The 13,508-nt window shown below is 39.9% G+C and overlaps 1 protein-coding gene across 1 annotated transcript in view; it reads right to left on the reverse strand.

Annotated features, from left to right (window-relative positions):
* skd (mediator complex subunit skuld) overlaps positions 1-13,508 on the reverse strand; it is a 55,569-nt gene that overhangs the window by 35,161 nt on the left and 6,900 nt on the right. The window contains exon 2 of the mRNA XM_077434939.1: positions 2,666-2,999. Coding sequence (XP_077291065.1) covers positions 2,666-2,999 — 334 coding nt within the window. The remainder of the gene's footprint in view (positions 1-2,665; positions 3,000-13,508) is intronic.

The raw sequence follows: 13,508 nt of genomic DNA on the forward strand, positions 1-13,508 counted from the left end.
ATAAATTTATAGTGTGAACATTATTGCAATTGATATTTTTTATTTATTACCGTGATTCGTGTACAAGACTTCATTTACATATCTTTAAGGCAATACTGCAGACTGACTGCTAGTCACCAATCCAACTGATTATTATTGAAAAGAAAGTCATCCCTGCTAAGAAATTATCTCGAATTGGAGGAATGATGACATTAAGTTATATTATTGCATTTCCTAACCAAGGTGTAGATACACATATAGTGATAAGCGGTATGGATTTTTTTAAGGGTTTTATATTATTAGAAAATTTTGCACGAGCAAAAGATTCGTAATCCTCAGCAAAACTCATCCCCCTAGGGCCTAGATTGTTTTCAGTGATATTTTATCATTGTATCGACACAGGGTTGACAGTGATTGTGATATTTGAATAAATGTAGAAAAAACTTAAGATCGTATGAATGACAAGAAGACACGCCTATCACAGTTCGAGTTAGACCTAGGCGTGCCGTGCAGTACTTTTTGTCCTGCTGGTACACACGCAATTAAACTTAACGTCTGGCCTTTTGATAGTACAAGGCCGTACTTGATGCCTACACGCTAAAAGTTTTCCCAAAGTCAATACCTATCCCATTATGACTTTTAGACCAGAATTAGCCTACACATGTGGAAAGATTCGGTGAAATCGTTGATCTAGTTTGCGATAAAAAAACCGATGAAAATGTATACAAATTAAACAAGATTGGTATTATGTATTAATCGTAATGTGCCTACCATGAATTTGTACCCACACCTTCTTTGAGTTCTACGACAAAAATGTCACGGTAACAATTCCGGAATCACTCGACGCGATAGGACGACACCATAATAGATAGATTCGAGTGCGCTTCATTAGGGGATTGTGCGAAGGGCACTCCCGACGCAGAAGGGGGTGGCAACGGTATCGACCGCACGCCCCCTTCCCGTCCTCCAACCCCATCGACCGGATGTGGGGCAAGGTCGCGTGTCGGGGAGGCGCTCCCCGCCGCCCTTGTGCGGAAACTCTAATTGAAGCGTCGACTGGACGCCACCTCATACAACCGTCAAGTCGGTTGGACACCTCTGAGTTCACGGAACCGATACGTACAGATTCTATTAAAAATTCTCGGGACATAGCAGTCACGCTCCGGAGAATATATGCAAGCGTTTCGAGGAGGCCACTCAATTGGTTTGAATGATCAATTAATATGATGATGATGGTTTCCATATACATTCGCGCGGCCGGCTGCCCGCCCGCCTCGCTCGCAGCAAGGATTCCACGATCGAAATATCTACGGATTAATAATATATGAAGTATTGCTATTTATATTGAATGTCCGGTTTAAAAATAAACGAACGTCAGGTATTTATAGCTATTGTTTGAGTAACGCAAATAGCGTGGTAGAAATACACGGCAAAGTGCAGCGAACGGTGTTTTCGCGAGTTTTCATTGATAATGAGCTGTTGCAGTTCTCGACGACATCAACATTGACAAAATTTGAGCGTCGGCGCTTGTTATGGAAGTCAAATCGGTTACCAGATTTGGAGATGGGTAGTGATTAGTATTCAAAATGACGTGAAGCCAGCTGGCTGGTGGTCGTTTATTCCGCGTTTTGGGTAATTAAGGTCTACTTTCTATGAGCTGAAGACGCGACCGTTCCTTTCTCTTTTGAAGCAGCGATAGCTGGTGCTGCCGTCTGTGAAAATTCTCGTCAGTTTTCTTCGCAGCGAGCACTTTTGACGACAAACAGTGGCTGCGACCTAATTCCGCGGCGCAACTAGCGGTTTGCACAACAACCCTTTCGGCGCAACAACGCCGATTGCCCAACTGTTTTTATGCTCGGTTTTTTATTTGGGCTCTCTAAACGACGAGCGGAAGCAAAACGTACTATGTACTTATATTCCATTTATACCGGAAAATATTGAGAAAAATCAGACAGATCTATCACTAGACATCATCATTTACCATCCATCTTCTGAAGATTGAAAACTTCTGGCTGCTAAGCTGTATACGTTGTTCTAATCACATTAATTCACATTAGTTACCATAAACTGAGCTCAACTATAGCGTCATTAAGCATTACAGAGCTAAAAATTAAATTAACAGAAACCAAAAACAGCTTATATCCATCGTGTAAGAATCTCTATAAAACTAGATAACATCGCAAAGTGCAAAATTTATTTTAATTGGTTCATATTATTTCATTTTGAATGTAGCACACGCTGATTGCGACACCTTTCAAAATAGACAGTTATAACATAGCTACCAAAGACGTACAAGACCACTAATCTTGAAACGAACTCATCGTAGGTAAATTATACATAAATGTTAGCATTATCTTTTTAAAAATTATGTTAGGGGAAAGCTACGTGATACGCTACTCGTTAAAATTGGACCAAGAAGCTGATGAGTCAAAAAACCAGACAAAATTTAAAAAAAGAGTCATACAAAATAATGCACAATAAAGTCAAGCGATCGGTATAAAGTCTTATTATTGGACAATAGAGGTGGTTGTTTTTATTTTCTCCAACGTCTGATCCACCACGAAAATATACTGTCGAAGGCGAGTGAAAATCATTCTAAAATATTATATGTAGTCGAAAAGCTAACTAACTATGTAAATGTAAATTTCATTGAGGTCGTATGGTTATGGGTCTGAAGTTTACATACCAGAGGCGATAAGCTCCGGCGCCACCAGACCGCCGAGGTCGGGTTCCTCCCCGTACCAGAAGATCCACAGCTCCTTGGCGGCGTGCAGACTGAGGGGCGGAGGCGGGGGCGGCGGTAGCGGAGGGGGCGGCGGCTGGTCGGCCTGGGGCTGCTGGGGCGGCGCCGCTTGGGGCGCGGCAACCCTTCGCCACACGCATAGTACATCGCCAGCAAGGCAGCGTGAGTAGCTGCTCAACACGGGGTCCTCCAGAGGCTCCGAGTTGGAGCCTGCACCCCCTCCGGACGGACCGCCACCCCATATCAACTTGCGCCATTTTATGCCGCACAGCTCCGTCTGAAAACACAAATGTCAAAATCAACAAAACGTCTCAAGATAACACAACACAAAAGCGTTCAAATTATGGGACACACAAGCATATTTTATCTTTTTTTTTAATTAAATTAATTTCATTTCTGTTTAACAATTAATATTTTATTTTGGATCAGGGGGTGAAAAAGCACCCTTGGATGCGACTAATTCAGCGGAAAGTAGCATGGCGTGACCTGGAAACCCGGGCCTAAACTAAAACTAAAACTAGAAAAATACCTATTTTTTTAAATAACTGAATAAGAAAGTATGATATATCATGTATAGTTTTAGATGGACACATAGAATGCGCTGATCGAAAGCATTTAGCATTAAATAAATGTGTATTTTTATGTAGAATAATATAAAAAATATCAATATCCCCCCACCAGGGACCCTGGAACTTAACCCCAGCTCCACCCCCCTCTCATCGGCCCTGGGCGTGACAAAACTGAGACTGACCAGATCATATCTGGTTCCGACGAATTAAAAACCAGGCCAAATCCGTTCATGCATGTGTAGCCAAATTCCAACAGGTTATTATGTATGTATTAATTCACAGACCTGACCTATCCATCTTCAATAAGGCAATTTTTCATCGTTAGTTGAAAAGCTTAAGAACGGATTACCAATTAGTTTAAAAAAATCTAAACATATCGCTAATGACCCTTTAAGAGAAATACCAACTAGTGGAAATAAAAACAAGGGTTAAATACAGTATTATTATTGGCATCGAAATGAAAGGTGTGTGTGTACGTAGTCATATTTGGATATCTAAATATGGCCGACCAGAACGGACCAAACCAGATAGGAATCATTCGTGTCGTGACCCATTTAGCAAGAACAATTCGAAGATGCGTCGCTCAATCACGATCCGGCAGTCGAAATCCTTGACCCCGTACGGATCACTAACGACGGTGTAATACCGCGGGCAGGATTTCGCTCGAGCGTTCGCAGCAACATCATCTTGATCAAAATTTAAAATTCAAGCGTTCGCGTAAACGATAATATGTAGTCCCCCGTGCACGTTGCGAGAAAACACACAACCCAACCGGTTCGGTCAGACAAAAAACGTTGATAATAAAAATAATTAGACGGCAGATGGACACCGAATTTTCAAACGCGGTGCTGCGATAAAGTTCAATTTCCAACGTAAACAACAGTTAAGCGCTTTGCTACTATGATACGGGGTCTATGTATTATAATTTTACGATTTGCGTGTTCGTTGTAACGCGAGAAGGAGTCGCCAATCGAAATGAATATTTTTATGTTGTTTCGACAATTTTGTGAGCAGAAACATCGCGAAAACAATCTACAGGTCAACGCCACCGAACAAGCCGGCCGACGAGCGAGATAAACCCTGTTAGTTTTCAACGCAAGCGTGCTGCTGCTGTCACCGTTAACGGTGTTTTCTTTTTTCCGACATTTTGTTGCTCGCATTGTGTGTGAACCTTTCTAGCTCTGTCGTCGGCTAGGTACGTGTGGCGATGAAAAAAATAAAAATAAAACGAGGTTAACAGAGGAGAAATGGAATAATCTGGACGCATATTCTGGGGGTGGGGGTTACGTGAGAAGGGATGAGGGGGCGCCCGTGCTCGGTGGAGCTGTCGCACCCGCCCTGATCGATAAGCAACCCCCCCGACTGTACTACTACGCCGCTGCACTCGAGGACCACAAAAGAAGTTGCAATAGACGAGCGATGAGATCACATAACATTATTAAATCAATAACATTCGATTGAACACATATAATAATTAAATCAATAGAATAATTGTCAAATAATGTTTGCAGCAGCATTACATGATACTGAGGCGCGGATCTGTTATATGGACTGTGGTACTACACGACCCCAACCAAACCTGGCAAGTGTATTATTGACGATACCTTATTATATTGAACGGCAAAGGTGAAGATATTGATGATTTGGCATATTAAACAGAGATACATATAAGTAAATGCGTCAATAATATTGATCGTGAGAGGTTCCTTTATGAAAAACTACAGAGTATAATCTAAAAATTGGAAAGCATTGTCGACTTTTGAGTAATTATCTTACGAGGTATTTACCCTCTTAACTATACCCAAGTATAACTACTTAGAACCCTTAACAATCAGAATTTTTATTGTATTTAAAATTGATTTATTGCGATCTTTTAGTCGTAATAAATCAATCGACGAGTCTTTTAAATAAAAAATAAACAAGCAAAAAAATACAACGAATGACGCATGTGCTTACTAGGTGATGTAAACGGCATTGCCAGCACATGAAAAAGATAATTAGTGTGGGGATTTAAACAAATTGTGTTTTCATGTGGGGATTTAAACAAAACATTTTCATATATGTACATTACAGGCTCGATGTTGGGGGGGGGCATCAAATCTAAGAATTAAATAAAAGTGTGGGCGCCGGAGGCGTCGGCGCCGCTGGGGGCGAAGGCCCCAGTGCCTTGCAATTTCTTTCCGAAACCAGTCGATTCAATATCTTTAACTTTATTTTTAGTCGAGTTTCAATTTCTTTTCGAAACCACCCGTTGAAATCCGCGGGCCCAACACTAGTCTATTATAATAGTTGACCCTAACAGGCACACCAACTTTCTGCACGCCACTAATCTCTGAACAAATTTTTCTGAAGTTTAACTTATTGATACAAATCTTCGACTTTTGTTTACATTTTCTATAAATATACTGGAGAAATGTGTAAGTGGCAATGAATAATAATATTCCTTTCCTTTTTGGGTTTATTTCCTTTATAAAGTGGAAGAGGAACTTCCGAACGTGTGACGCAGTGCAACTGGTCACATCACTAAACAAGTAATGAGCTGATAGCAGCTATACAAAAGCTAATCCTAACTGCCGGTAGCCCTCTATATACATAATATAATACATATAAGTGGGGAGTGGCCATAATAATATGAAGATTGTCCACTTATATACTTATCTATGTAAAACATATGTTTATTTTAGTTTGACATAGGACCGAGATTATTTTTCCTTGGGACCCTCTGAACATATATGTGGGATTTAGTTTTCTTAACCAGAAAAATGTATGATTGATAAGATTGGCATGTATGAGTTGGTTATGTTGTCAGTTGCTGCGGTTTTCGGCCATGCAATAGACATTATTTTAAACCATCTAACGAGTCTCATTTAATACCACCCTCCATGTCATCTAACAACCAGATCCTACATTTATACCGACACTGTGTAGTTAGATTTGAATAAAAACAAAAGAGAAAGGGACTGAGAATCATCGAGAAAAATAACACGATTCCAATGAGGTCGAATTGAAACCCAACGTCAAATAAATACAATTCGAACATAATTAAAATGATCAATGGACAAAACGGTTAAAAAAAAAAGTTTTGACACAACCTCGACTCGGACCGATTTTACAGCGACCTTAGACAATCTAAATCCGCACAAAAACTTACACCCAAGTACTTCATCAAGGCGCTCAACATACGTATGTATGTAACATACATAAATTCCAATCAAACGCATCAATTTGAAAACACTTAGCTCATTGAAAGGGTGGGTCGAGGGAAGCGCACGTGTTCAGGGCCACCCACGCATGCGGTGCGCGTGGTAAACAAGCGAGGTGGTTGTTAAGAGGGTGGGTGATCCCGGGGGGTGGTTGCGCGCGGGGTCGTCGCGCACCACCCACCTGTTGCAACGCGGCTCACCAACGACGCCATTGATGGGACGTGAATGGGGGCATTGCCACACATAAACATACACATACAAATGTACGCATGTATGTGAATGCATACCCCCACGATACTACATACATGCTTATCACTAATTCATTACCAATAAACTATTGAATCGCGTACGATCGCCATGAATGCGTATTCGCACGGGTACAAAATTGTATCCGAAAGGTCAAGGCGATGATTATTGATATTTACGATGTTGCGGTAATGTAAATGCGCGCAATGTGACAGCAACGAGGGTAGATGTCAAAGTTCAGATGTATTCCCCGTTTGAGGTACTTTTTAACGACGCTGTGTTTGCTGTATTCATACGCGGTAAACATTTCCGAAATGTGCTGCTGAACCCCGTCCTCGTTATTTTCCGATCAAGGTCAGCGCTTGGAGAATTTTCTTCGATTCATCTACTGTACGAATCTTATTTTACCACATTTCCTAATTTCTATGCATCAAGTTATCGACTGTAAATTAAGGCACAGTTTAACTCCTTTTGAGCTATATGTATGTGTATGTATGCACGAAATTACGTAATATGTTCTTATTTAATTAAAAAGTACGTAATAGATTGAAAGTTTACTGTATTTAATTTATAATTTTTATTGTTTTCTTATTTTATTTTTTTCTTCTTGTATGTATGTTTATACTAAATGTTTTTTAGGTATTATCTGGCCACAGTCTCATATTGGGGCAACCTGTAAAGACACTGGTATATGTGTGTTAAAAATAAATCAATAAATTCATTGTCATCCTTGTGCCTGTAAGCTGTGCTGTAAGCTGGCAAGTTTATCAATGTCTGGTTGCAATGTTATTAGCGACAAACGAAGATCACCTCTATTGACAATATCAAGAAGTTTGCGAGCTTTGGGGAGGAGATAAATTACTCGACTAAACCCAAATTCAATGAGAAAAAAGTGGCAAATGCAATTTAATATAAATTTGCCCTTTCCCAAAGCTGTGGAAATGCACTCGACAAATCCACTAATTAATTAATTCTGACTATGGCTCCCAAGAGCAGTGATTGCGAACCTATGACCCGTGGGTCAGACACTAACCCAAAAAGGCTTTCTGAATGACCCACGTGTTGACGCGTGAAAATTAAAAAAAAATACTAATAACGTTGAAAGAGAAGTGTACTGGTCTTGACACTTTTAAAGAATTTAATAATACATTTAAAGAAATGGATATCAACTTACAAAAAATTGTTTCTGTAGCAACAGACGGTGCTCCCAATATGGTGGGAAAAAATATTGGTTTTATTCAGCAGCTTATGCAAACTATTAGACACTAGTGGTTTTGCCTGGCTTCGCTCGATATTTGTAATATAATAACCGCTTACAAATCGCTAATGTAATAGTAAACATTCATTTGTATTTGTATTAAATTTATTTGAATCGATAAAAATAATATTCAACGATATCGATATCGTCGTCACAGAAACTTTGATTTGTTTTCAATGCTCCCACCCAAACCCTACATAGTTAGTCTCTTTCGAAATTATATTTGTATTTGTTTCTTACATATTTATTGGAACTGGCTGTAGGTGCAAGGCATTCCTTATGCTATATTTTTTTTATTTGATATTTTAACTTTATCTATTATTATTAAATGCTATTTTTTTATGTATAATTGATGAGTATATTATTTTCGTTATGTATTAATTTGTTTAATTGTTATTTTGTTTTTTTTTTGTGTTATATTTTTGACCATTGTGGCGCTTTAGGAATTCCTGTTATGCCACAATGGTCTGTTTAGAATAAATAAATATTAGATTATTTTACCCCCCTCCCCCCTTCAAATGACTTTACTAAGTGACCCACTGGCAAGTTTAAAAAAAATATATTAACGAAATTTGACGCACTTCTCAAAATGGTCCGCCATCACCGCCCTAGAGTTTACTATTCCTCCCCAAAAGATGATTTTTGACTTGTGCCTCTCCTTTTGGTTGAGAAACGCTGAATTGTAATGTACGATATTATTATATGCACTAATCAAACATTTGTTCGTTAGCATCAGCATTTGCCAATGCTGTTGACATCTGTCTGGTGTGTACGTTAATGAATAATTTAAAGCATTTTCTCCTACATTAAACGATCATTTTTTGTTTCTATCTAAGCTAATAGATTTTTTGAAGGCTGGTTAAAAAAAAACATGAAAAACAGCGAAAATCTTCACCATTTATCGTACAAAAATGGTGTTGTGTAAACGTTTTGAATGCTTTGATTTTTGACGTCGTCAAAACTATAAATTTTCACCTTCAGTTTTTTGAATACGAAATGCATTGGCGGCCGTTAGAGCGATTTGAAAAGACGTTCGGCGAGAGGAAGTTCGGGGGCAGCATCCGAACGTTCCTACCTGTGCAACGAAAATGTCTCAATAGCCGGGGTGGGTACAGAAACGGGTTTTCGTCGGGGACGGCGGCCACCTTGACCGCGATCGCAACCGCCAGCTGCGCGCGCGCTAAAGGGTCAAACGGTCGACGCAGGCCGCGGGTTAAATCCGCGGAAAAACCCCTAGGAGGCCTCTCACCAGACGAGAGTCACTTTCACTCTTGGCCGAACGGATCGATCTCGACGAAATTGGGGACGGAAAGAGAGACGCGGACCAACCGGAGCGGATACTCGGCATTCCCGTCCGGGTGCAACGCACCGGAAGAAGGCTGCGGATGCACCGGGCGTGGACGGGAGCACGCGCCAACGCAAAAGTGAAACCTACCAACGTTCGAATCTGAGTCTCCACGAGGCTGGAAATCCATCCGAATAAGATCACGACCGAGTCAAACCTACGAGAGGTCTTTGACCCACCCATCTACTACTGGTGAGCCAGTTTTCAAGGGAAAAAACCAACACTCGGAAGCGTCCTCATACGTATGTACATACATACGCTTAGTGCGTGTGGTATTAACATCTTTATAGTATTTTTACGATAAGCAACAAACGACGCAAGTTACACGTTCGATGTAAACAACCGAAGAGTGACGTCTGGGAAAATACAGATGCGCTGACGTTTTTAGTCGACGATTGAATATAAAATTCGTACCTGGGTGAAACTTTTGGCAAATGATATCGGCCAATCAGTGAAAGGCACACACAGGTAAATCGAATCAAAGCGAGATTGTTTATTTCGTACGACGGGCATTTTTGCGAACCTTCTTTTTGGAGTGGAAAACGTTCAAACGCACACACTTTCGTGGGTAATACTAGCATATTTTTTTACACAACTAACATAAATAAATAAGAGCAAACTCATCAATGGCAAACACCGAAAACATATTATATATGGAAATATATAATATGAGAAATTTTATTGTATTGCATGTGTAATTTCATTCAAATTAATATTTAAAAAGATAAAAACGAAGAATCGCAACAATTTAAGGTTAATTGATATTTAATATAATACAAAGTACGAGACTTGGAATATTAATAAAAATACATTTCACTAACGAAAGGAGATTTCATAATAATTTGCACGTACATTCCCAAGAACTTTCTTTGGTGCTTTTTTGAAGGGTGTTAAATGGATACCTCTCTGGAATATGATGTAATTATATAAGTTAAATAAAATGCAATGTTCAGCATTATGTTATTGTTATTAATTATAGTTTGCTATTTTGTTAATGTTCAATTAGCAATTTGCTAATAAATAAATAAAGTACCAGTAACGATTTAATTCAAAACTAGAACCATTTACAAAGAAAATAGTGCCAAAAACGGAAGGACTTGCTAATTACTTAACAATCAACCATTACGAATCCTCAAGAATACGCAGTTTCATTCGAATATTGAAAAACAATTTCAAGTCAGACCCGACATATTCACACTATAAATGCAAATATTGAATGTAGATCAATGAATATAGTAACCAAATAAACATAAACCATTTCAAAACACATATGTATAACTAGCATCAATTAAATGACTCTAGGTTGTTCTATTTCTCCTCCGTTAAACAAAGGGGGCCAACTAATTTTATTGTAAATATAGTATTATCATCGCATCGATTGCAAAAATGCTCCTCCATCTCAATAGCATACTCTCAAACATTTATGAAACTCCTCGACGACTGTGCTATGGAGAGAGAGTAGAGCGGAAGCGTGGACGAATCGCATTTCCAACGGTCGGACCGAAAGTGCATAGTAGTGAATTGCGAGACCAGGTGCACGCAGGTAGAAAAGCAAGACAGACGACAGTAGCAGCAGCAGCAGCAGCAGTAGCAGTAGCAGTAGCACACCAAACGGCAAGTTGCATCAGTTTGATTGGCGCTCGGAGCGAGCTCAAGGGCGCCGAGCAGTGCAATGTCAACTCGGCCGGTGCACGTGCGACGGTGTGCACGTCACGTGCATACCTACGATTTGCATTCACCACTCGATAGGACCAAGACGGAGATTAGGAGGATGATGTGCGCGCGCTCATTCGCAAATCTGACCCCTCCCCCCACGACCCCTCTCGTCACAGACGCCGGATTTTAGCAGCGGTCGACCATGAGAAAAACGAGTCGCGATTTAAAAAATTCTCTTTCATCGTTTGTTGTACGCGCGCTAGCGTTATTATACGTGTGTGTGTGTGTGTGTCCTAAACGCGACGTAGATTGCGCTCGAGCCGGAACAATGATGATCTGCTGCAAAATCTGTGCTTTTGCGGCGTGTAATGTTTTTTGGAAGACGCAGTATCTTCGAGATGTTAGGTATACACGTTTTCGTGTAAAGTGGTGGGATTTACTGAGCAGTTCAAAATGACCGGTCTGTTTGTGTGTATGCGACATGGTAATTACGCGGTCATGGCAATGCCCTTGCCGTTGGAAAAATATTCCAAAAAAAAAAAGAAGAAAATGAAGCTCACGTAGTGCCAGAGTTTAAAAATCGGCAATTTGTATGCCCATGGTGTTCTAAGAAGGAATTATTTTTTTGTCGTTTGGTTGTAATAAACGTCTCTGCAGTTAGATTTCTAAAAAAAATATGTTTTACATATGTTGTTTTCGTTCGTTGTACAATTATTTTATCTCACGATATGAGAAAAATCTTTGTTACTAACTATATTTAGGAGAATCACTACGCATGGGGTTTGAAACACTGACCTAATGAAAGAGCAGTTCTTTACGACCCAAAAGCTCACAATAAACGGTTTAATGCACTAGAAAAGAATAATATTACTCAAAATTCAAAGGCACGACTACCATGATTGACGTCAAACTAGTAATTAAAAACACGCTTCAGATTGAAATATACGACAGTAAAATGTCATTCAAATCCGAGCAATGATAAGTAGAAGAAATTTATACCTCCTACGAAACCCAAAGATTTCACTCATTGTTAGTAGGGCCCCGATCGAATACTCTTAATATTCGAATATATTCGCCCCTTTTTTTTCAATATTGTACTGTAAGCCTTATTTTCTTATCATAAATATTAATCTATCATTCCTACCGAATTATATATTTGCTGAAAATCAAGACTACATGATAATAATAAAGAATCATCGGGATAACTACAAGTATTCTTTCATTAAATACCCAACATACTTTATTACATTTTATTTTCCAATATCTCGGCTGAAGTTCGGGTGAAATTGTATCTGAAATGTTACTTCTTAATATCATAATCACTGTAAATGTGAGTTCAACGATCTCGCAACTAAATTAGATACATATTATACTTCCTATTATGTAGTCATGAATACTGAACCGGAACCGATAATATGTAGTTAAATAAACGCCACTACTTCAAAAGCATATTCGAAAACTAAAACATGCTCAAATCCAAAATTCTGTGACGCAACTACCTACATACATATTACACTGAATGAGTCATCAGTCAATTCGATAATGCAATCTAATCTCAGTCTCACACACACACACACACACACCCATATTAGAGATATTAAAATTCACCTGTGGGTCAATCAAACCTGACACTTTAGTGCGTACATAGCACATTATGTAGCGTCACCTAGATGCGAAAACACAAAATGCAATTCGGTCGGCGTAACCGTAACCGAAAAACAACGGTACGTACTACGGTGAGCTCGTTACGGAGCCACAAACAAACCTAAACGCGACAGACACAAACCAACAGGGGATTCGCCACGAGAGCCGAACAAGCCCAAAAACGCAATAATAATAACAACAATAGAGCCCGGAGTGTGTATTATTACCCGAGCGCCGTTTTACGTATCGATCGCGAATCGCGCGAAAATGTGGAACAAGGCCGACGAAATTGAAACGCGCACACGTAAAAATGACGACGAAAAAAAAAATCGAGCATCGTTGTGCGAGACCAGCCGAGAGCGTTAAACGGGGTCGGGAGGTCACCGATCTTCTGCTCATCTCACCCACGTGCATCTGATGCACGCCCGACTCTATAGGATGCTGATGTATCTCGTCGTATCTGGTTCGTCGGACTCGCCGAGATGACTGGCTGCATTTTTTTGCTACGGCGCTGTAGTTTTTTCTTCTTCTTTTCGTTTTAAGATCAAATCGAGGGACTCCCCGGACCTTCCGCACTATTTTTATGCGTCACTTTGGCGAGGCACTCTACTCGGATCTGAAACGTGCATTTCTGACAAAAGCAATATGTATTTCGATGACATTTTCAACTTTTGATTTGGCTGTATACTGAAGTTGCGGGGAGTCATATATATTGGTTGGTTCCGTTGGACGTAACACCTCCCGATTCATACATACAATATGCAGTTCCTCCCCTATCACACGTGTGTGAGAGTACAATAACTTCTGACCCTCAAAAGGGAATTCCCTGCGAGGAGGGGGATCTATACCGTGCACACTTGCATCT

This window comes from Arctopsyche grandis, chromosome 7 (assembly GCF_051622035.1).
Source record: "Arctopsyche grandis isolate Sample6627 chromosome 7, ASM5162203v2, whole genome shotgun sequence".
In the NCBI taxonomy this organism is placed as follows: Eukaryota; Metazoa; Arthropoda; class Insecta; order Trichoptera; family Hydropsychidae; genus Arctopsyche; species Arctopsyche grandis.